This window comes from Oncorhynchus keta, chromosome 33 (assembly GCF_023373465.1).
Source record: "Oncorhynchus keta strain PuntledgeMale-10-30-2019 chromosome 33, Oket_V2, whole genome shotgun sequence".
NCBI classification, from domain to species: domain Eukaryota; kingdom Metazoa; phylum Chordata; class Actinopteri; order Salmoniformes; family Salmonidae; genus Oncorhynchus; species Oncorhynchus keta.
Window position 1 is genome coordinate 5,786,381 of NC_068453.1, and position 24,873 is coordinate 5,811,253.

General features: G+C 42.1%; 1 protein-coding gene across 7 annotated transcripts in view; it reads left to right on the plus strand.

Annotated features, from left to right (window-relative positions):
* Positions 1–24,873, plus strand: part of LOC118366097 (lysine-specific demethylase 5A-like) — a 43,587-nt gene that overhangs the window by 14,067 nt on the left and 4,647 nt on the right. For 2 of the 7 annotated variants that reach the window (XM_035748465.2, XM_035748468.2), the window contains exons 7-27: positions 1,305–1,399; positions 1,626–1,793; positions 3,452–3,571; positions 3,825–3,983; positions 4,247–4,428; positions 8,767–8,929; positions 11,282–11,401; positions 12,446–12,640; positions 12,891–13,072; positions 15,019–15,143; positions 15,269–15,419; positions 15,707–15,827; positions 15,998–16,174; positions 16,306–16,484; positions 16,812–16,968; positions 19,019–19,198; positions 20,548–21,114; positions 21,337–21,495; positions 23,492–23,620; positions 23,906–24,050; positions 24,519–24,739. In XM_035748465.2, the coding sequence (XP_035604358.2) occupies positions 1,305–1,399; positions 1,626–1,793; positions 3,452–3,571; positions 3,825–3,983; positions 4,247–4,428; positions 8,767–8,929; positions 11,282–11,401; positions 12,446–12,640; positions 12,891–13,072; positions 15,019–15,143; positions 15,269–15,419; positions 15,707–15,827; positions 15,998–16,174; positions 16,306–16,484; positions 16,812–16,968; positions 19,019–19,198; positions 20,548–21,114; positions 21,337–21,495; positions 23,492–23,620; positions 23,906–24,050; positions 24,519–24,739 (3,695 nt within the window). The remainder of the gene's footprint in view (positions 1–1,304; positions 1,400–1,625; positions 1,794–3,451; positions 3,572–3,824; positions 3,984–4,246; positions 4,429–8,766; positions 8,930–11,281; positions 11,402–12,445; positions 12,641–12,890; positions 13,073–15,018; positions 15,144–15,268; positions 15,420–15,706; positions 15,828–15,997; positions 16,175–16,305; positions 16,485–16,811; positions 16,969–19,018; positions 19,199–20,547; positions 21,115–21,336; positions 21,496–23,491; positions 23,621–23,905; positions 24,051–24,518; positions 24,740–24,873) is intronic. The other 5 variants (XM_035748466.2, XM_035748469.2, XM_035748471.2 and 2 more) reach the window with 4 other exon arrangements.

The window sequence follows — 24,873 nt, forward strand, 5'->3', positions numbered from 1 at the left end:
GAGTGTCTTTTTTAATAGCCTACTGATTTCTTTGAGCACCTAGCCTCAAGCTACCGCAATATGTTTGGTAAAGCAATTTCTCAAATTCAGCTGTTGTAAATCTTTGCTATGCTGTAATACAAGTAAAAAAAAAAAAAATTACATTGTTTTAACAGTCTCTGTTATGATTTCAATTTAATGTTTGCAGTGTTCCAAACGGGCAGAACAATTATATTATAATCTAACAGCACCAGTTTGACATACAATACTCATGCAATGCTTGCTCCTATACCCTCCTTTTGTCTGGATCTCCAGTAGTTTCCACAACTAAGTCAAATGTCTTTCACAGATTCGACTTCCCCTTTCCCTCCTGAGCAACCAGTAAACATTCCCCCGTTTTCAAGTTTGTCCTCCACATCCATTTTGCTGTCACAGAGTTTTTAATCAATTTGTTGATGTGATTATGATAGTCTATAGGTCAGGCCTATTGGCCATGTGGATGCAATGCATTGCTTAAACAGAGCAGGGGTTGATGGAATAGAGAGGGAATTGTTTTCCTAAACAAATTTGGTAACAAGTTTTCAGTCAGAGGAACAAGTAAGACATTAAATGGCTGTACTTATGTTGCAGTTTCAGCACGGACAGCACGATGAACACTTGCTTTGCTGTAGTGCCTGCTCGCTGGAGTGGCGTGAGAACGCGTGCTATTCACACAGGCGCACTCACAGGAATTTTCTTTAACGCAGCGTGGCCATTGGGCTCCCTCTTGAGTCGTTTGTGTGTCCTTTTGAATTATTTCAACAGTGTGCTTAAAGCACCAGAGAAGCTCTGTGCATTTCATTCAAACAGGGTGTGTCTATACACGTAAAAATACACTGTTTTGTCTACCAATGGATTGGTTGAAAGAACAGACTACTCTCGGTGGACCAAGATTTTTCTATTATATCTAGTCATGTTGACATAAGATGATGAATACATTGAGCAATTATTTACATCTTGGCATGCTGTAAAATATTAGTTTTTTTTAACAGTTCCATTTGCTCATCCCTCATTACCTCAATTACTATGATACTCCCTTCACTGTTCATTGGCTGCACTAATTGCACTGTTTGTCTACATAACCTGGTTCAATCATTTACCATGTAACCCTGAAGAAGGCACTGTGTGCCGAAACGTTGGTTGCTATACCCATTAAATGTTCTGGAGCATAATTAGTGTGTAACGTTTTTTTCTATATATTTTTTTTTGGGGGGGGATAAAAGTTGTATAATGTCAATTTCTTCAGCTCGTTATTGGAACAATTCTATTCTCTTGTGTTACATGAGAAGAAGATGGGATGAATAAGAAGCAGCGTCACCTGAAGGCCCAGGCCTTCGCCATTAAGATGCGACCGCGCAAGGAGACCCTGGAGGTCAACTTTGTGAGTGTCACCAGTTAACTTCCTCGTGTGTCTGTCTATTCTATAATCTCAATTTTGTAATTGTGAGTTGATTTCCACTTTTCTTCTGTCTGTATTGTCCTGTTCTACTCACTTACAAATTAATCACTAGTGGACAACGGCGCAAAACATGTTTTTAGTTGCATGGACCACTTTTTGAAAGTAATCATTTGACTGATTTATTATTGTTCTGTATTTCCTGTTCTAGATCCCCCAGATTGACCTGTACATGTGCCTGATGTGTGGGCGAGGTGACGAGGAGGATCGCCTCCTGCTGTGTGACGGCTGTGATGATAGCTACCACACCTTCTGTCTGATTCCGCCCCTACAGGATGTCCCCAAGGGGGACTGGAGATGCCCCAAGTGTGTTGCTGAGGTATGGAACTCTGACTCTTCCACTACCCACTCCGAAGCCGATTCCTCGCTTGAGAAACATACATGACAGCTGACTTGATGGAAGGTTTTTGCAGAAGTTGTTTGAGTTATAATGATTTCTTTATTGTGTCCCTTTCGGAAAATGTGTCATCTCAAACAGCACAACATCACCATATTTAGTGCATACATACAAACATGTAAATCACAAGGAGAATTACAACAAAGATTCTTCAAAGTAGCCACCCTTTGCCTTCATGACAGCTTTGCACACTCTTGGCGTTCTCTCAACCAGCTTCATGAGGTAGTCACCTGGAATGCATTTCAATTAACAGGTGTGCCTTGTCAAAAGTTAATTTGTGGAATTGATTTTCTTCTTAATGCGTTTGAGCCAATCAGTTGTGTTGTGACAAGGTAGGGGTGGTATACAGAAGACAGCCCTATTTGGAAAAAGACCAAGTCCATATTATGTCAAGAACAGCTCAAATAAGCAAAGAGAAACAACAGTCCATCATTACTTTAAGACATGAAGGTCAGTCAGTCCGGATAATTTAAAGAACTTTGAAAGTTTCAGTCGCAAAAAACATCAAGCACTATGATGAAACTGGCTCTCATGAGGACCACTACAGGCAATGGAAGACCCACAATTACCTGCACCTCCGATTGCAGCCCATATAAATGCTTCACCGAGTTCAAGTAACAGACACATCTCAACATCAACTGTTCAGAGGAGACTGCATGAATCAGGCCTTCATGGTCAAATTGCTGCAAAGAAACCACTAATAAAGGACACCAATAAGACTTGCTTGGGCCAAGAAACATGCGCGGTGGACGTTTGACCGGTGGAAATCTATCCTTGTTTCTGTTGAGTCAAAATTGAGATTTTTGGTTCCAACTGCTGTGTCTTTGTCAGACTCAGAGTAGGTGAACGGATGATCTCTGCATGTGGGGTTCTTACCGTGAAGGAGGAGGTGTGATGGTGTGGGAGTGCTTTTCTGGTGACACGGTCTGTGATTTATTTAGAATTCAAGGCACACTTAACCAGTATGGCTACCACAGCATTCTGCAGCGATACGCCATCCAGTCTGGTTTGTGCTTATTGGGACTGTCATTTGTTATTCAACAGTACTATGACCCAACACCTCCAGGCTGTGTAAGGAATATTTGTCAAAGCGGGAGAGTGATGGAGTGCTGCATCAGATGACCTGGCCTCCACAATCACCCGACCTCAACCCAATTGAGATGGATTGGGATGAGTTGAACCACAGAGTGAAGGAAAAGCATCCAAGTGCTCAGCATATGTGGGAACTCCTTCAAGACTGTTGAAAAAGCATTCCAGGTGAAGCTGGTTGAGAGCATTCCTAGAGTGTGCAAAGCTGTCATCAAGGCAAAGGGTGAAGATTCTCAAATATAAAATATATTTTGATTTGCTTAACACTTTTTTGTTTTGTTTTTTTTGGTTACTACCTGATTCCATGTTTTTATTTCATAGTTTTGATGTCTTCACTATTTTTCTACAATGTAAAGAATAGTAAAAATAAAGAAACTCTTGAATGAGTAGGTGTCCAAACTTTTGCCTGGTTCTGTACATAAATCATGTTGAGGACTATGGGATAGGATGATGTTTTCTCACTGGCTGTCTCACCCCGTTTCACCCTGCAGGAGTGCAGTAAGCCGCGGGAGGCGTTTGGCTTTGAGCAAGCCGTGAGGGAGTACACCCTCCAGAGCTTTGGAGAGATGGCTGACCACTTCAAGTCAGACTACTTCAACATGCCTGTGCACGTACGTATCAAAATCAAACGGTCACCTTGAGTTATAGGCAAGAATCAAAAAACATCTATGCTTTTGGAATACATATGTTCAGGTTAGGTCTGTATCTCAAAATCAAGTCAGATGCTGTCGACCCACAGTCTTTGGGTGATGTTTTCATCCTTCATGCTGTTTAAAGTTGAACATCTATCCTTTCTCTCCCACTAATGTCCAATCACATGTAAACAATGCATGTGTATGTATTCTCCTTTCTCTGCACCCCCAGATGGTGCCGACAGAGCTGGTGGAGAAGGAGTTCTGGCGTCTGGTGAGCTCCATCGAGGAGGATGTCATTGTGGAGTATGGAGCTGACATCAGCTCTAAGGAGGTGGGCAGTGGCTTCCCTGTCAGGGACGGCAAGAGACGGCTGCTGGGAGACCAAGAGGTAACTGCACCAACTTGGACAAAGGACCCAGGCTCTTTCTCGTTAGTCTTTCGCCGCCTTTTCAAAACTCATTGGAGGTGAAGATCTGTTGTTCCTACATTCGGACCTTGTCCTCTAATGCCTTTTATGGAGTAGAGAGAGGACACAAGGGATCGTGCTAAGATTGAGAAAGAGCTACGGTATGAAATCCACGCCCTTAACGGCTTTTATGTTACTTTTGACCAGTAAGTAACTTCCATCACCTCTGTCTTGTTCTTCTGTAGGAGTACGCCAACTCAGGCTGGAACCTGAACAACATGCCAGTTTTGGAGCAGTCGGTCCTTACCCACATAAACGTGGATATCTCTGGCATGAAGGTGCCCTGGCTCTACGTGGGCATGTGCTTCTCCTCATTCTGCTGGCACATCGAGGACCACTGGAGCTACTCCATCAACTTCCTGCACTGGTAAAGTAACAAACAGAAATGCCTTGTCCTAAATCGACCGCTGGCCCAAATATTGAGTAATACTGTTTATTTTAGTCCAGAGGACATGCATAAAATGTCTTAACACAGTCCTTAGTGGGAAGAGACCGACAAACACATGTACTAAACAATGTAAACCATATACAATGTTGCAATGGGTCGTAGATACAATTGTACTCCCATCTTCATTCTTCTGACTGTCTTCTGTCTCCCTCTCTCTCTCTCTCTGCCCGTCTGTCTGCCCGTCTGTTCATCTGAAAATGTAATTTATTGGCATGACGTAACAATGTACATATTGCAAATGCTTATTTTGGATATTTACAATATGAAAATAATAAGAATCAAAATTGTCAACGGGACAACAGTAACAACAATAACCAAGGGTCAAAATAACCATACATTGAACAATAAGCATACAGTAGAGGACATGTGCAGGTTGATTGGTCTGTCAGACACTGTCCCTCAACTTATGGCAGGCAGCAATGTTATGCGCTGCCAACCCACAGCTCACAGGACGGGTAGCCTACTCTCATCAGAGAGGTCTATGAAACCTTGAATAAGGGTTTCAAATTTGGGGAAATGACACTCTAATTGTTTTATATTTTTCACATTTTGTCAGGAAATGCAGCTCCGTCTCAGGTTCGTCTGTTGTGCAGTGGCTGCACAGCCTTTCCTCTACATGGAGCTAGGTTTTCATGTGTCTACCCTTCTCAATGACAAGGCTGTGCTCACTGAGTCTGTACTTTGTCAAGGTTTTTCTAAGGTTTTGATCAGCAACCATGGTCAAATATTTAACCAGGGTGTACTTTTGATTTAGGGCCAGATAGTACTGCATTTTTCTTTGTGCTTGTGTTTCCCAATAAGCACTGTCGTTTTGTTTTGACTGTGTTGTAATTTGGTTTATTCTGATTGTTTGGATGTTCTGGTCCTGAGGCTTCAGTGTGTTAGTAGAACAGGTTTGTGAACTCAGCCCCAGGACCAGCTGGATGAGAGGACTATTTTCTTTGCTCAGCTCTTGGTATTGCAGGGTTGGTAGTGATATGAGTGGGGGTCACTGTATTGTAGATGTTTCCAAAACTTATTTGCTCTTTTTTTAGTTTTATTGTTAGTGGATATTGGCCTAATTATGCCCTGCATGCATTGTTTGTAGTTTTCCTCTGGACATGTAGTAGAATCTTACAGTACTCTGCATGCAGGTTTTGAATGGGGTGTTTGTCCCATTTGATGAAATCTTGTTTTGCAAGTGGACCCCCACACCTCGCTGCCATAAAGTGCAATTGGTTCGATGACATTCAATTAGTTTTAGCAAAATTTTAATAGGTATTTCAATTTGAATTGGCTTTTTAATGGCGTAGAATGCTCTGTGTGCTTTCTCAGTTCATTCACTGCCTCATTAAGATGTCCAGTTGAGCTTATTTTTAAACCTAAGTTTTTGTAGCGTGTGCAGTACTCTAAATATTTTGTACCAATTGAGGACTGGCTCTGGATCTTCTCTGGAAAATCATTATTTTTGTCTTTTTGGAGTTTACTGCCAGGGCCCAGGTCTGGCAGTACTGCTCTAGCAGGTCCAGGCTCTGCTGTAGGCCATGTGCTGTGGGGGACAGCAGGTATAGGTCATCTGCGAAGAGTAGGCATTTAACTTCTGAATTGTGGAGACTAACACCAGGGGCTGAGACTTTTTTCTAGAATTCGTTATTGTAAATATTGAAGAATGCAGGGCTCAGATTGCAACCCTGGCGAAGGGTCAGGTCATGTTTTACCCCCTACACCACTTTCAATGACTTTGTAGAACAGTCCTGTATGCCAAATAGAATCAAATGTTTTTTGGAAGTCGTTAAAGCAAGCGTATATTTTGGTGGACATGTTTATCTATCAGGGTGTGTAGGGTGTAAATATGATCAGTCGTGCGATGTTTTGGTATAAATCCAATTAGGCTTTTACTCAAGACATAGTGCTTATTAAGGAAGTCTAGAACTCTTACATTTTATAATACTACATAAAACCTTCCCCAGGTTACTGTTCACACAAATGCCTCTGTAATTGTTAGGGTCAAATTTGTCTCCGTTCTTAAAGATTGGGGTTATGAGTCCTTGATTCCAGATGTCAGGGAAATAAGCTACACTCAGGATCAAATTAAACAGTTTTTTAATATAGCCAATTGAAATTTTGCACTAGTGAGTTTGAGCATCTCATTTAGGATGCCATCAGGTCTGCATGCTTTTCTAAATTTGAGGGCCTGAAGTTTCTTAGAGCTCCTGGTCAGTAATTCAATAAAAATAAAGTCTCTCTCGGTCTGTCTCTCTCATTCAAATTCAAGGTGCTTAATTGGCATGAAAAACATTGTCATTATTTCCAAAGCAACAACTTATACAATATACATTGTAATACAATAACAAATAATAATATAAAACAGTAAATAATAATACAAAATGAAATACAAAAATAACAATATAGTAGAAATGTAATAAATATGAAAAGCTAAACATGGAAAATGAAACTATAACTAAATAACTGTCATCTTCACCATTACATCAGTACTACAACTATCATCATCATTACTACTACTACTACTACCACCACCATCACTAAACTGCTATCATTACCATCACCCTACCACTCATACCACTACTATTTGGAATGATAAACAACAATAAGTAAGTTACTGTTTACTATGCAGATGTTATTATTCAGTGTCACTCAGGCTATGGCAGGCAAATGCATATTTGAATGCAAGAGAAGCCATTGCTCCTTCGTACATTTTAAAAATGTTTTATTTTATTTTTTTAAAAATTTTTTTTAACCTTTATTTAACCAGGCAAGTCAGTTAAGAACACATTCTTATTTTCAATGACGGCCTGGGAACAGTGGATTAACTGCCTGTTCAGGGGCAGAACGACAGATTTGTACCTTGTCAGCTCGGGGTTTTGAACTCGCAACCTTCCGGTTACAAGTCCAACGCTCCAACCACTAGGCTACGCTGCCGCCCCGTACATGAGTATTTTGAGTTTTTCCTCTGGGTTTAATAAGTTACATTTTGGATTAAATGTCGCCATTTCTGTGAATAATGAATCTTTTTGTGAGGAATATTTATCACAGTAAAGGAGAAAGTGCATCTCTGTCTCTACCTCCCCTGTCATGCAGTTATCACATGCACGCTCCTCTTTGGGTAGCCATGTCTTTTTATATCTGCCAGTTTCCATTGCCAATTGATGGTTACTCAGCCTGTACTTGGTAAGGATCTGTCTCTGCTTCGTGTCTCTGACAAAGTAGAGATAATCAGCCAATTCATATTCTCTGTTTAGGGTCAGATAGCAATTTAGTACGCTTTGGGATTTGTTTCGTTTTTCCACTGTTGTAAGTATGAGTCCTTTGATTGGTTCATTATTTTGTTTATTGGAATTATTTATTTTAAGCACTGCTGGTGTCAGCTTGGTTGGTTAGGTCCAACATCAGCTGACTGAGAGGGCTCGTTTCTGGGCTCACCTCTTGGGTTTTAAGTTCTTAAAATTGCATACTTGAATTCGGATTTGAATTTAGATGTAGCCAAAAATGTAATGTTCTTTTCTGTATTTTCATTACTACTGGAAAGCGGCCCAATTCTGCCCTACATGCATTAGTTGGTGTATGTATTTCTAGGGACTTGTAGATCTTTCTGACAGAATTCTGCATGTAGGGCTTCAATTGGATGTTTGTCCCCCATTTTAAATTCCAGTTTGAGTGGCCCCCAAACTTTACTTCCGTAAAGAGCTATTGATAGGATTACACTGTCAAATATTATGGCCAAATTCTAATTAAGATGTTGAGTGCATTCGCTGCCATATTAAAGTTTCACGATGCAGATATGGTCAGTCCAAGGTTGGTGTACTTTTTAGTGTGTTCAATTATGGTAGTGTTCAGGGTGACGTTATATTTGTGTTTCTGACATCTGTTTTTTTGTTTTATAAAATCATGATTTTCATTTTTTGGAAATGTACTGCCAGGACCCAATTATGGCAATATTGCTCTAGAATGTTAGTGCATCTCTGTTGAGCCTTAGGCCTGTACATGCTTAATGGTAGAATCAGAGGGGACTCTAGGTCGGTTTACTTACTGCTCAGCTCTTGGGACAAATGTAGTCGATTTTGCCATCACTGACATTGACCCCTCCATTAGTGCATTCACTGTCAGACCGCAGACGCCATTGTCAGATCACAGTCAGATCAATGTGTTTCTGAAGAAATTAATCAATTCTGGATTTTTTGTGTCTTGCTCTCTGCCCCTCTCGCTCTCTGCATCTCGCGCTCTTTCTGCCTCTCATGCTTTCTCTCTGCCTCTCTCCAGGGGGGAGCCTAAGACGTGGTATGGTGTCCCGGCCCACGCGGCAGAGCAGCTGGAGTCCGTGATGAAGAAACTGGCCCCAGAGCTGTTTGACTCTCAGCCTGACCTGCTGCACCAGCTTGTCACCATCATGAATCCCAACGTCCTCATGGAGCACGGCGTGCCTGTATGTACTGTGTGTTTTCATCAGTGGCCATATGTATCAAGTGATTGAGTACAAGTGTTGATCTAGGAACAGTTTTGCCAGTTGAATCACAATGAATATGTTTATATGGACAGGGGTGGGGGATCTGATCCTGGATGCTTGAATCATTACTGCCCCTTTTTACGCAGTATTGTGAAGTACTTAAGTAAAAATACTTCATAGTGCTACTTAAGTTGTTTTTTGGGTTATCTGTACTTTTCATATTTTGGACTACTTTTGAAAATGGTTTACTTTTTACTCCGTACATTTTCCCTGACACCCAAAAGTACTTGTTACGTTTTTGCTTAGCAGGACAGGAAAATGGTCCAGTTCTCATTCACTTATCAAGCGAACATCCCTACTGCCTCTGATCTGGCAGACTCACTAAACACAAATGCTTAATTTTGTGAATTATGTCTGCGTTTTGGAGTGTACCCCTGGCTAGCCATAAATAAAATAAAAAAACAAGGACTGTGCCATCTGTTTTGCTTAATATAAGACATTTTAAATTATTTATACTTTTACTTTAACTCTAGATACTTAAGTATATTTTTCAATTACTTTTAGTTTTGATATTTGAGTATATGTAAAAACCAAATACTTTTACTTGAGTCATTTTCTATTAGCTACAGTGGGGCAAAAAAGTATTTAGTCAGCCACCAATTGTGCAAGTTCTCCCACTTAAAAAGATGAGAGGCATGTAATTTTCATCATAGGTACACTTAAACTATAACAGACAAAATGAGAAAAAAAATCCAGAAAATCACATTGTAGGATTTATAATGAATTTATTTGCAAATTATGGTGGAAAATAAGTATTTGGTCACCTACAAATAAGCAAGATTTCTGGCTCTCACAGACCTGTAACTTCTTCTTTAAGAGGCTACTCTGTCCTCTACTCGTTACCTGTATTAATGGCACCTTTTTGAACTTGTTATCAGTATAAAAGACACCTGTCCACAACCTGTCAGTCAGTCACACTCCAAACTCCACTATGGCCAAGACCAAAGAGCTGTCAAAGGACACCAGAAACAAAATTGTAGACCTGCACCAGGCTGGGAAGACTGAATCTGCAATAGGTAAGCAGCTTGGTTTGAAGAAATCAACTGTGGGAGCAATTATTAGGAAATGGAAGACATACAAGACCACTGATAATCTCCCTCAATCTGGGGCTCCACGCAAGATCTCACCCCGTGGGGTCAAAATGATCACAAGAACGGTGAGCAATAATCCCAGAACCACACGGGGGTACCTAGTGAATGACCTGCAGAGAGCTGGGACCAAAGTAACAAAGCCTACCATCAGTAACACACTACGCCGCCAGGGACTCAAATCCTGCAGTGCCAGACGTGTCCCCCTGCTTAAGCCAGTACATGTCCAGGCCCGTCTGACGTTTGCTAGAGAGTATTTGGATGATCCAGAAGAAGATTGGGAGAATGTCATATGGTCAGATGAAACCATAATATAACTTTTTGGTAAAAATTCAACTTGTCGTGTTTGGAGGACAAAGAATGCTGAGTTGCATCCAAAGAACACCATACCTACTGTGAATCATGGGGGTGGAAACATCATGCTTTGGGCTGTTTTTCTGCAAAGGGACCAGGACGACCGATCCGTGTAAAGGAAAGAAGGAATGGGGCCATGTATCGTGAGATTTTTAGTGAAAACCTCCTTCCATCAGCAAGGGCATTGAAGATGAAACGTGGCTGGGTCTTTCAGCATGATAATGATCTCAAACACACCTCCCGGGCAACGAAGGAGTGGCTTCGTAAGAAGCATTTCAAGGTCCTGGAGTGGCCTAGCCAGTCTCCAGATCTCAACCCCATAGAAAATCTTTGGAGGGAGTTGAAAGTCCGTGTTGCCCAGCAACAGCCCCAAAACATCACTGCTGTAGAGGAGCTCTGCATGAGGAATGGGCCAAAATACCAGCAACAGTGTGTGAAAACCTTGTGAAGACTTACAGAAAACATTTGACCTCTGTCATTGCCAACAAAGGGTATATAACAAAGTATTGAGAGACTTTTATTCACCAAATATTTATTTTCCACCATAATTTGCAAATAAATTCATTAAAAATCCTACAATGTAATTTTTTGGATTTTTTTTCTTCTCATTTTGTCTGTCATAGTTGAAGTGTACCTATGATGAAAATGACAGGCCTCTCTCATCTTTTTAAGTGGGAGAACTTGCACAATTGGTGGCTGACAAAATACTTTTTTGCCCCACTGTATGTATACTTTTGCTCAAATATGACAATTGAGTACTTTTACCAACACTGCTTTTACGAGATCAAGTCTGCATTGTGTCTTACTGGTGTGTGTTTATACCACTCAGGTTTTCCGGACCAACCAGTGTGCAGGGGAATTTGTGGTGACTTTTCCCAGAGCCTACCACAGTGGCTTCAACCAGGGATACAACTTTGCTGAGGCTGTCAACTTCTGTACCGCAGACTGGGTGGGTTTAAAGTTTTAACAAGTGTTTGTGTTTTAACAAATATTACCAGAATGTTGAATTGGAATTTTGAAATTGGAAGTTGGTTTGGGCTGTATCCAGATTATCATGCCTTCATACCGACCTTGTGCCATACTGGGAGATTCGGTAATACCAGGACTGTTTTCAAACCCAACTGATTCTCTTTAATCTGAAGGTTAGCAATGCTAACAAGTACATGTAAAATCCCGTAGTGAATGCGAACGAGCGCATTGCAAATATTCTATAGTTGTTGACTTAACTCAAAAATGATGCGCGCAATAAAACTAATTTTAGACAGCAAGGCTTTTGATCCAGGAGGGGATTCTCTGCTGTTACTAAGTGAATGCTTGATTTCGTAGGAAGCTAGCCAACTAGCTACTAAATTAGCAAACCATATGCACAACTGCAAGAGGTTTTAGCATATTCTAGACAGTTAACTTAGTTATGATATCTAGCTGGCAAACATTAAGTCGTGAATTTTATGCTGTAACTATATCACCTGGTGCATGCTGCACAACAGTGACTCACAAGGCAAACAAACACAACGTGACTGGGGACTACCTTTACGCTTCATAATGAGAAATTATGTGACTGTGCTCTGCCATTTCACTAATCTTCTTTATCTCCTAACATATTGCGCAAGTTGACTGCAGGTATTTATTTAAGTAGCTTCAAATTTTCAATTAAAAAAACAACAAAAACAAAACAAATAATTTCAATGCTATTGATGGTATTGGAAAACCATCACGTGGCTATTTCCAAATACCCCGGTATACCGCCCAAGCCACGCTGGGAGCTTAATGAAATTATTTTAAGTCAATTATTTTATACCCTTCTTACTGGCCGCAATGCTGTCTTAGTTTCACCATCTTAGATATTCCCCCTCCAATGTTCTCTTTGCTTCTCCTTGATATTTTGAGGAGGCTAGGAGAAAAGATCCAAGGAATCGATTAAAGACTTTGACATTCTGTCTCTCTCTCTTCTCTCTCTCTCTCTCTCTCTCTCTGTGTCCCCGTTCCCTCCCAGCTCCCGATGGGTCGTCAGTGTGTGGCCCACTACCGGCGGCTCCACCGCTACTGTGTCTTCTCCCACGAGGAGCTGCTGTGCAAGATGGCTGCCGACCCCGAGAGCCTGGATGTGGAGCTGGCTGCTGCCGTCTTCAGAGAGATGGGAGAGATGATGGAGGAAGAGACACGGCTCAGAAAGTCCGTGCAGGAGATGGTGAGGGACAGGGCCCAATGGGGATTTCTATATAAACAACTTTAGGAAAACTTTACAGGATGGACAGAGAGGGTGAAGTGGGAATACATTATGATGATACACGATACAACAATGCTGACATCACACAATCCCAAAGATATGTTTAAATTAACACCCCAAAAGTGAATCAATTATGTAATTTCACATTCGTCCTCCCACTCTAGTTAAAGTGGATTGTTTTCATGTTTGCGATTTCCCTCCGTGACTGCAGGGTGTGCTGTCCTCGGAGCAGGAGGTGTTTGAGCTGGTCCCTGATGACGAGCGTCAGTGTCAGAAGTGTAAGACCACATGTTTCCTGTCGGCTCTGACGTGTCCCTGCAGCCCAGAGCGTCTCGTCTGTCTGCACCACGCCACGGAACTCTGTGACTGTCCCCTGGGAAACAAGTGTCTACGGTAAGGAGTACAGCTGGGTGATATGGACCTAAATTCATAAGAATGTGCGTCAGTTTTTATTATACGTTGTACTACTACTAGTTAAATGGTTGTAGCTATCAATTGTCCTATTAAGAATCACCCATATTAACAAACTTATTTCATTTCAAACTTTACATATAGGCTACTTATCGTAATGAACGATAAGTGATTGGTATGGTCGGTGTCGATAATTATTATCATCCCAGCTCTATTATGGAGAGAGGGTTGGTTTTTGGGTGGGTGAGTGGGTTGGTTTTTGAGTGAGTGAATAAATTAATTTAAGGAGTTACAAGTGTCTCTGGTGAGAAGGAATGGATGGATGGATGGATGGATGGATGGATGGATGAATGAATGAAGTAGAGTATTTATGAACTCTGTACTGTTCAGAAGCCCCCATAAGAGCCCACTGATTAATGCCAGTAGTTGTACCTGTCAATGCATCAGTGAGGACTTGGATGTATTTGTGTTTATTATGGATCCCCATTAGTTCCTGCCAAAGCACCAGCCACTCTTCCTGGGGTCCAGCAAAATTAAGGCAGGTTATACAATTTTAAAACGCTACAATATTTTCATAGATTTCACAGCACACTGTGTGCCCTCTGGCCCCTACTCCACCACTGCCACATATCTACAGTACTAAATCCATGTTAATGTTATCGTGTTTGTGTGTCTGTGCCAATTTTGTGTTGCTTCACAGTCCCCGCTGTTTAATACTTTTTTTTTTTCTTCTTTAAAAAAAATCTAAATTCAATCTAAATTTACAGTTACTTGATGTGGAATAGAGTTCCATGTAGTCATGGCTCTGTAGTACTGTGTGCCTCCCATATTCTGTTCTGTACTTGGGGACTGTGAAGAGACCTCTTGTGGCATGTCTTGTGGGGTATGCATGGGTCTCTGAGCTGTGCGCCAGTAGTTTAGACAGACAGCTCGGTGCATTCAACGTGTCAATACCTCTCATAAATAAAAGTAGTGATGAAGTCAATCTCTCTTCCACTCTCAGCCAGGAGAGATTGACATGCATATTATTGTTAGCTCTCTGTGTACATCCAAAGGCCAGTCATGCTGCCCTGTTCTGAGCCAATTGCAATTTTCCTAAGTCCTTTTTTGTGGCACCTGACCACACGACTGAACAGTAGTCAAGGTGCGACAAAAGTAGGGCCTGTAGGACCTGCCTTGTTGATAGTGTTGTTAAGGCAGAGCATCGCTTTATTATAGACACAATTCCCCCACATCTTAGCTACAACTGCATCAATATGTTTTGACCATGACAGTTTACAATCTAGTGTTACTCCAAACAGTTTAGTCATCTCAACTTGCTCAATTTCCACATGATTTATTTGAGGTTTATGTTTTAGTGAGTGTTTTGTTCCAAATACAGAACTTTTAGTTTTAGAAATATTTAGGACTAACTTATTCCTTGCCACCCACTCTGAAACTAACTGCAGCTCTTTGTTGAGTGTTGCAGTCATTTCAGTTGCTGTAGTAGCTGATGGGTATAGTGTTGAGTCATCCGCATACATAGAAACTCTGGCTTTACTCAGTCGGTGGCATGTCATTAGTAAACATTGAAAAAGCAAGGTGCCTAAATGGCTACCCTGGGGAATTCCTGATTCTAACTGGATTATATTTGATAGGCTTCCATTAAAGAACACCCTCTGTGTTCTGTTAGACAAGTAACTCTTTATCCACATTATAATAGGGGGTATAAAGCCATAACACAAGTTTTTCCAGCAGCAGACTATGATCGATAATGTCAAAAGCTGCACTGAAGTCTAACAAGATGTATTTTCACTGGCCCAGAATAAATCTAATCTCCACTGAAAGTAGTTTTTTAATTTATGAATAGGTTTAATCTGGGTCACTAACCCCATAGCGCAATCAATATTAAATAGGTGCTGACGCTCCTCTGTCTCTTTGTATTCCAGCTACCGTTATGATCTGGAGGAGTTTCCCTCCATGTTGTATGGGGTGAAGTCCAGAGCCCAGTCCTATGACACCTGGGCCAAGCGGGTCACTGAGGCCTTAGCTGCTGACCACAAGAACAAGAAAGGTAGGTGGACTATCTATACTGTAAATGCAATTGTACTACGATTCCCCATGCCTCATGTTGCTCTCTCCTCTATTCTTATCTTTCTTGCTCTCCTGTCTGTGTCTCTGTTCCTCTCCCTTTGTCAGACCTGATAGAGTTGAAGGTTCTTCTGGAGGATGCAGAGGACAGGAAGTACCCAGAGAACAGTCTGTTCCGTCGGCTGAGAGAAATGGTGAAGGAGGCCGAAACCTGCTCCTCTGTGGCCCAGCTACTGCTCAGCCGCAAGCAGAGACACAGGTCCGTAGAGTACAAGATACACACACACACGCCGCTGTTATGTCACACTGAAGTTTATGTCCCTGAATTGTGTACTTGCACACTCCACACCATGGATTTAAAAACATTGGATCGGTGCAAGCATTCTCCTTTATTTTTACACCAAAGAATCTGTGAGGGAGAGTGTGCTAGTGCGCACTTTGGGAGAAGGGTCGCACATCGGGACATAACCTCAAGCACCATTTTAACGTTTATACCCCTATCTGTGAGTAATAAATCAACTCAAAGTATATCTATCTGTATTCAAGTACCAGGCAGCGTCCAGAGAGCAGCAGGACTCGTAACAAGCTGACAGTGGAGGAGCTGAAGGTCTTTGTAGAGCAGCTGTTCAAACTGCCCTGTGTCATTGGACAGGCTCGACAGGTCAAAGTAAGTCCCAAACATAATAGTCACTGGCCATTATTAAGAGATGTACAGGAATTCTCCTCTGACATCCCACTCTATTTGTATTACATCACTGAAGCTGTCCCCAAACCAGTATTCGTTGATTAGTAGTCCTTGATTGTTAGTATATAACACCATATCCCTCCCTCCCCCAGGAGTTACTAGAGAACGTGGAGGACTTCCATGAGAGAGCCCAGGTAGCCCTGGCTGACGAGCTGCCTGACTCCTCCAAGCTGCAGGCCCTGCTAGACCTGGGTGGAGGTCTGGATGTGGAACTACCTGAGCTGCCCAGGCTCAAACAGGAGCTGCAGCAGGCCCGCTGGCTGGATGAGGTGATGACTGATGATATTATTGAACAGTAGTTTTTTTTTTACCTCAGTTTGTTTGTGTGGTTTCTTCAGCAGTCTAAAATTGTTTTCTGGGAGTGGAATAATATTAAATTGAAACGTTTTGTTATGATTAGGTGCGTGTGATGCTGGCAGAGCCCCATCGGGTGACCCTGGAGCTGATGAAGCGGCTGATAGACTCTGGGGTGGGGCTGGCACCACACCATGCTGTGGAGAAGGCCATGACTGAGTTGCAGGAGATACTCACTGTGTCAGAGAGATGGGAGGACAAGGCCCGTGCATGCCTACAGGCCAGGTAATGATGAAGATACACATTACATACCTATAGGACAGTTCTCTCATCTGCCTTACAGGCCAGGTAAATACAAATATGATAATGCTGTTCTTAAGTCACCTGCCTATAGCTTTGGTGTCATATGCTTGGGTCGCGTTCAATAGTGTACACCTTCGCAAGAATGTTTAACAAATTGGTCTTACTGGACAAGTTCAGGTAGTTTACCTCTGTTTCAAAACGTTTTACCCCTTCTGAATGTGACCCAATTCCTGTTTAGCATATTGCATCAAAGGATGCCTGTGAGATTAATTTATCTAAATTCATTATTTCTTGTCTCTCCTCCCCCAGGCCTCGGCACAGCATGCTAACCCTAGAGAACATTGTGATAGAGGCCAGGAACATCCCGGCCTACCTGCCCAATGTCCTGGCCCTCCGAGAGGCTCTGCATAAGGCCAAGGAGTGGAGTGCCAAGGTGGATGCTATTCAGGTAGTGTCGCGTCACACGGTAATTACTGATGAGTATAGATTCAATTTGTGATGTGATACAGATGTAGCTACAGTATAGGCAGGCATCTCTAAATATTTGTATGTGATGCGCTCTGCTCTGTTTATACACGGCTTGCTCATTTGTTAAAAGCTTACGTTAGCTAGGTTTCCATCAATTTGTCGAAAGATTTTTAAGCGAGTGGCGCAGCAGTCTAAGGAACTGCATTGTAGTGCTTGAGGTGTCACTTCAGCCCTGGGTTCGATCCCAGGCTGTGTCACAGCCGGCCGTGACCGGGAGAACAATGAGGTGGCGCACAATTGGCCCAGCGTCGTTAGGGGAGGATTTGGCCGCCCGAGATTTCCTTGTCCCATCACGCTTTAGCGTCTGGGTTTGGCTGCCAGCTATACGTTGGGTTTGGCTGCCAGCTATACGTTGTTTCCTCCGGGTTATTTTTAATTTATTTATTTCACCAGGTAGACCAGTTAAGAACAAGTTCTCATTTACAACTGCAACCTGGCCAAGATGAAGCAAAGTAGTGCGACACAAACAACAACACAGTTACAAATGGAATAAACAAACGTACAGTCAATAACACAATATAAAAAATCAGTGTGTGCAAATTGTGTAAGGAGGTTAGGCAATAAATAGGCCGTAGTCGCAAAGTAATTACAATTTAGCAAATTAACACTGGAGTGATAGATGTGCAGATGATGTGCAAGTAGAAATACTGGTGTGCAAAAGAGAAAAAAGTAAATAAAAACAATATGGGGATGAGGTAGGTAGTTGGATGGGCTATGTACAGATGGGCTGTGTACAGCTAGCTGATGCTTAAAGTTAGTGAGGGAGATAGAAGTTTCCAACTTTGGTGATTTTTGCAATTCGTTCCAGTCATTGGCAGCAGAAAACTGGAAGAAAAGGTTTTCTTACCTCTTCACAAGGTTTTCACTGCTCTAGAGGAGATCTGCATGAGGAATGGGCCAAAATACCAGCAACGGTGTGAAAACCTTGTGAAGACGTAAAGAAAATGTTTGACCTCTGTCATTGGCAACAAAGGGTATATAACAAAGTATAGAGAAACTTTTGTTATTGACCAAATACTTATTTTCCACCATAATTTGCAATTAAATTCATTAAAGATCCTACAATGTGATTTTCTGGATTTTTTTCCCTCATTTTGTCTCTCATAATTGAAGTTTACCTATGATGAATATTACAGGCCTCTCATCTTTTTAAGTGGGAGAACTTGCACAATTGGTGGCTGACTAAATAATTTTTGCCCCACTGTATGTGTTTCCATCCCGTTTTTTAACTCTGTCGATGGTTTTGCCTCAAAGTCTACGATAAACAACAAATGTGCCCAATCTGGTCTTGGCACTTGTGCTCTAGTAAACAGCTCACATATAAAAAGTAGAGGGTAGGCTTCATGATGAGATTATGGATAAGAGCAAGATCATTTTATTTGACAGCCAAGCACCGATCATCATGTCCCCAGCATAAAATTAAGACCCTCAATATATATTGGGAAGAAGCAACAAGCTCCTCATCACTGCACTTTCACCACTCTGTGAAGTTCATAACTTATGTAGTCTGTAGCCTAATAAACTGTACTGTAATGCTTTTCCAAGACATATTGGAAGGCATATTGGAAGGACTACACAACCATATTATTATTACCATATATATATACCATATATTATTTACTGCAACATGATGGTAACACCATCAACAAATCTGCATCCAAGCATGGTCCTATTTATCTATTTCACCGACAAAACAATTATCCCCTGTATTTTTTTTCTGTCGAAATTTGGGAAGTTTACTGGCGATTTATACTGTTTCCATCAGGCCTGTCATGATTATTAGATTTTTTTTTTATCTGACGAACTTTACTGCATATAAATAGTTGGATGGAGACATGGTTGTTGTTACCAGATAAGTTTGTAATTTATCTTATCAGAACATGAATGATGAATGGGAAGGGTGATACTGTGCGATGCATCATTTTTTTTTTTTTATCGACATGATTAATTTCACCCAATGTTTCCCCTGTGTGTTTCACTCCCTCCAGAGTGGCAGTAACTATGCGTACCTGGAGCAGCTGGAGAGCCTGCTGGCGAGGGGTCGCTCCATCCCTGTCCGGCTGGATCCCCTGCCCCAGGTCGAATCCCAGGTGGCCTCGGCCCGCGCTTGGAGGGAGAGGACTGCACGCACCTTCCTCAAGAAGAACTCCACCTACACCCTGCTACAGGTAAGTCATAATACCCTGGGTTGGGCTGTACCTATGCACTGAGAAGGCATAGATAAGTATGTTGCTGAGATGGTAGTTTGAAATATTTTCCCCCCAACCAAGCAGCCCTTTTCAGACTATGCTGACCCTAGAGTGCAATATGAGATATTTGCTTAACTTCTTGACTCTACCCATCCCTTAAGCGGGATAATTGTCATCAGAAACCGCTGAATAGCATAGCGCCACAGTCAAATAATATTACAAAAACATATTCATATTCATGAAATCACAAGTGCAATATTGCAAAACACAGCCTTGCCTTTTGTTAATCCACCTGTCCTCTCAGATTTTGAAATTATGCTTTACAGCTAAAGCAATCCAAGTGTTTGTGTAAATTTATCGATCGCATGACAAAACATTAAGTACATTTAGCATCAGGTAGCTTGGTCACGAAAAGCAATCAAATTAATAGTTTACCTTTTGATCTTCGGATGTTTTCACTCATGAGACTCCCAGTTACCCACAAATGTTCCTTTTGTTCCATAAAGATTATTTTTATATCCAAAATACCTCCGTTGGTTTGTCGCGTTATGTTCAGAAATCCACAGGAAAGAGCGGTCACGACAATGCAGACAAATTCCAAATAATATCCATAATGTCCACAGAAACATGTCAAACGTTTTTTATAATCAATCCTCAGGTTGTTTTTAAAATATATATTTGATAATACATCAACCGGGAGTGTAGGTTTTTCAATAGGACAGGGAGAAACAATGGCCACTTTACTCTGTTGCGCAAAACTCACTCTGAGAGCCCCCACCTATCCACTTACGCAATGTGATCTTTCTCGCTCATTATTCAAAATAAAAGCCTGAAACTATGTCTAAAGACTGACACCTTAGGGAAGCCGTAGAAAAATTAATCTGGTTGATATCCCTTTAAATGGAGGATAGGCATGCATGGGAACAGAGGTTTCAAAATAAGAGGTACTTCCTGATTGGATTTTCCTCAGGTTTTCACCTGCAATATCAGTTCTGTTAAACTCACAGACAATATTTTGACAGTTTTGGAAACTTTAGTGTTTTCTATCCTAATCTGACAATTATATGCATATTCTAGTTTCTGGGGCTGAGAAATAGGCAGTTTCAAATGGGTACGTTCTTTTTAGCCAAAAACGACGATATTGCCCCCTACACGCAAAAGGTTAAGCAATGTAGAATGGTGCAGAAGTTGGTGAATGAACATTTGCAAATTGTTGTGAATTCCATCTGTCTATACTGTAGGTAGTTGGGAATAGGACCAATATTATCATAGGGCTGGTAGTTAGATGGCGTCTTTGCTAATCTCTATTCTTGTGTGTTCTCTCTTAGGTCCTCAGTCCACGTGTGGATATTGGTATCTACGGCAACAGCAAGGGCAAACGCAAACGAGTCAAGGAGCTCCTTGAGAAGGAGAGAGGAGGTCTCGACCTGGAGGGTCTCAGTGACCTGGACGAGAGTTACGAAGACGCCTGCGACCCGGCCACCGTTGTAGCGGCATTCAAATCCAAGGAGCAGAAAGAGGTTGAGGCCATCCACTCCCTCCGAGCTGCCAACCTGGCTAAGATGGCCATGTCTGACCGTATCGAGGAGGTAAAGTTCTGTCTGTGTCGTAAGACCGCCAGCGGGTTTATGTTGCAGTGTGAACTGTGCAAGGACTGGTTCCACGGAGCCTGCGTGCCATTACCGAAAACGGGCTCTCAGAAGAAGCTCATGGGCACAGCCGGTTGGCAGAGCAACAGCAAGGAGGCAAAGTTCCTGTGCCCATTGTGCCAGCGCTCGCGTCGCCCGCGTCTGGAGACTATCCTGTCCCTACTGGTGTCCCTCCAGAAGCTGCCGGTGCGTCTGCCTGAGGGAGAGGCCCTACAGTGCCTGACGGAGAGGGCCATGGGCTGGCAGGTAGGGATGAGTTCAACACCTGTTTTCAGAATCAATTATTTTATGGTTGCTAGGGTTGATTTAATCAAAGTTTGGTAGGAGTTTTACCTGCAAAACTTTGTAAGAAGTATATGTGAAAGGGTGAAAAGCCACACATTCTGAATCAAACTAAATGTTGTTTATTTCAACTCTTATCTCTGTTCATTAATGGAATTGATTAATCTAAATCCTCTCTACTTGCAGGACCGCGCCAGGCAGGCCCTGGCTACAGACGAGCTGTCCTCGGCCCTGGCCAAGCTGTCGGTGCTCAGTCAGAGGATGGTAGAACAGGCTGCCCGGGAGAAGACCGAAAAGATTATCAATGCTGAGCTGCAGAAGGCTGCCGCAAACCCTGACCTGCAGGTAAGAGATTAATGGTGCCATATGGTACTCAGAGCCAAGTATAGTGAGTTTGGAGACGCTAACATGGCGTCCAGTGTAAAAAAAAAGTTGTCTGTTAACTCTCTATATGGATCTCATGATCAGTCATTCCTCTAAACAAGGTGCTCTGGGATAAGGTAAGTCAAGAGATGAACAGACTGAAGTGTTTTTTTTTTTAATGTCCCCCTTCCTCTTTTGTTCAGTTTGTTCAGTGCATTAGAGTGAAAAACAGAAAGATTGGTTCCACGGTAGTGTCGTGTCTCTGACTATGACATGCTATGTTATCAAATTGATTACCTAACATTTAATTTATTACGTGATTGAATTAAACCATGCAAAAATTAAACCATTAATAACCTGGGGCACCACGGAAGCATTCATTTATATAGAGCTGTTATCTCCTGATTCCACTCTCTTAAAGATCTGAAGATCTTTTATATCAATAGCAGTCAATTATTAATCGTCACCTTGATCAGTCTTATTCTGATTGTCGTAAGTACTTCGTTATCTGCATGAACCCTAGTTGAATCAGCAATACGCCCTGGGGCGGTAGCCTAGTGGTTAGAGCGTTGGACTAGTAATCGGAAGGCTGCAAGTTCAAACCCCTGAGCTGACAAGGTACAAATCTGTCGTTCTGCCCCTGAACAGGCAGTTAACCCACTGTTCCTAGGCCGTCATTTAAAATAAGAATTTGTTCTTAACTGACTTGCCTAGTTAAATAAAGGTAAAATAAAAAAATTAAATACACAAATTGGCATAATTATTTGTTTACTAAATACCTAAATAATCGTGTGTGTGTGTGTGTGTATAGATCATACATCGATTACTAATCACATCATGAAAAGCCCCTAGTGGGCTAACCCGTTGTGATGGCTGGTTACACAAAGGAAGGGGGTTGGGTTTGAATGAAAGAGCGGGAAGACTGAGGGACAAAGGGATTGGGTCTCTATCGGACCTTGAGACGCTATGCTACCTTAAATACAGAATATTATGCATTCTAATAACCGCCCTTTCTGAAAAGGAAAATGTAAGATATATATTTACTCTTGAGCTGCACTTCGATAGATGGGTCGAAGATTGAAGACTGGTTTTCCCAGTCCTTTTTTGAAGCATCTTTTTGGTCGTAGTGTTGTAGAGCGGATACGTTAAAGTACCCTGTTGTTCTTTGGAGATTCATCGTCTAGGAGGCATCACTTCTTTAGTGAATAATAGTTCAAAGTTCATACCAAGTTGCCATATTCAGCTTGTGCTGTATTTTGGCTGGTCTAGTCGAAATTCACCATTCCAGCGTGGTGATCGTCACCTCCATGTTGAAGTTCTCCCTTTTAAAGGTTAGGACAGCAGTCCTAACATTTGTGGAACTAAATGTTAATTTTGTTAGGTTGTAGTTAAAATTAGCCCCTTTAAACGTACAGACACCAGTCCTCACGTCATCGGGAACTGAGGTTTACATCCGTCAACGGACTATTGTATTGGAGGAGAGAAGGGCGTTTCATAGTTCTCAACCAATGTCTGTTCACTTGGGCGTGGCCACTGAGGGAGCATAAGTTTACTTATGAAAACAATTCTCTCATTGAGAAATTTACAAATAGTTTTATATTTAAACATTTGAATTGCACAATTCCATGTGCATCTGATAACTGGAATGTGTAGACTTTCCAAGATACAGTTTGTCATCCTATCATCAGTAATAATGTCCCAGACAACAACTTATCTGACATCATATTCTTTAAGTACCAACGGACACTTTCAACTGGTTGAGAAAGGGAATTATTGTTCCATTCCCCAAACTTTTGATGTTACCATACTTACTCTATTGTAACAAAAGGGCTTTCTAAGGGCTTTCCATTCTGTAGAGTGGAGCGAAAAGGCGTAACGGTATTTATAGGGGGTTCATATACAGGCATCTTCATGACAGTGATGATATTACTACTGATGAGAAGTAACAGGATGACTGTGAGATCTGTTCTCTCCGTAGGGTCACATCCAGACATTCCAGCAGGCTGGGTTCAGCAGGGCAGCTTCGCCACGCCAGTCTGTCGACTACGATGACGAGGAGACCGACTCAGACGAGGACATCAGGGAAACATATGGCTACGACATGAAGGTACTGTGGTGTGGCCTATGGAGGGTTTTCTCAAACGTCAAGAGTATTTATTGAAATATCAAAAAATACCCGTTGAATCAATTAAAATAAAACCATATACAACTATACAGCTGCTAGTTTTCTATAGGCAATGTTTTAGACAGAGTGGTAACGAAGCTAGTAAAACATTACTGTTCAATTTATCTCAAGCAAGACACAGCACTTAGCAAACCCTGCTTTTCTAGCATTGTGTCTTCACCTGCCCCACTTTCTTGCGCTCTCACTGTGTGTGTGTGTGTGTGTCAGGACCCAGGTGAGGTGAAGCCGTACCTGTTTTGTGATGAGGAGATCCCTGTCAAGTCGGAGGAAGTAGTCAGTCACATGTGGCCCACCACACCATCTTTCTGTGCTGAACACGCCTACTCCTCTGCCTCCAAGTCCTGCCCTCAGAGTAAGACATGGCTACGCAAATCTGTCATACTTAACTGACTTGCTTATTTTTTTTAAAAGAACATATTCTTATTTACAATGTGACGGCCTACACCGGCCAAACCCGGACGACGCTGGGCCAATTGTGCGCCACCCTATGGGACTCACAGCCGGGTTGTGATACAGCCTGGATTCGAACCCTAGTGTTTGTAGTGCCGCCTCTAGCACTGAGATACAGTACCTTAGACCGCTGCGCCACTCGGGAGCCCCAAAAATAAAGTAGTAACTTATAAATGTGTCATCCATTAATTTTGTTTAGGAGTATTGTTTCCTTTTCTTATGTGTATTGTCTTTGGGACCTTTATTTAGAAACGAGAATCTCAAGGTGCTTAACCTTAAACTATACATGTAAATGTTGTAGATATTGAAAGGGTAAATGTGTGTTTTCCATTGGTTGATTGATGACTCCTTCTCACCCTCTACCCTCCAGACCAGAGCACCCCCAGGAAGCAGCCCAGGAAGACGCCCCTGGTGCCCCGCTCCCTCGAGCCCCCTGTGCTGGATCTGTCCTCCCCGGCCAAGGCCCAGCTGGAGGAGCTGATGATGGTGGGGGACCTGCTGGAGGTGTCCCTGGATGAGACCCAGCACATCTGGAGGATCCTGGAGGCCACACACCCTCCCTCTGAGGAGAGGTTCCTACAGGTCATGGAGGTAGGAGAGAGGCACTGGTTTATACACTTATTTTTTTATACAGAACAAAAATATAAACGCAACATGTGAAGTGACAGGTGTGACATATCAAGAAGCTGATATAAAAAGCATGATCATTACACAGGTGCACCTAG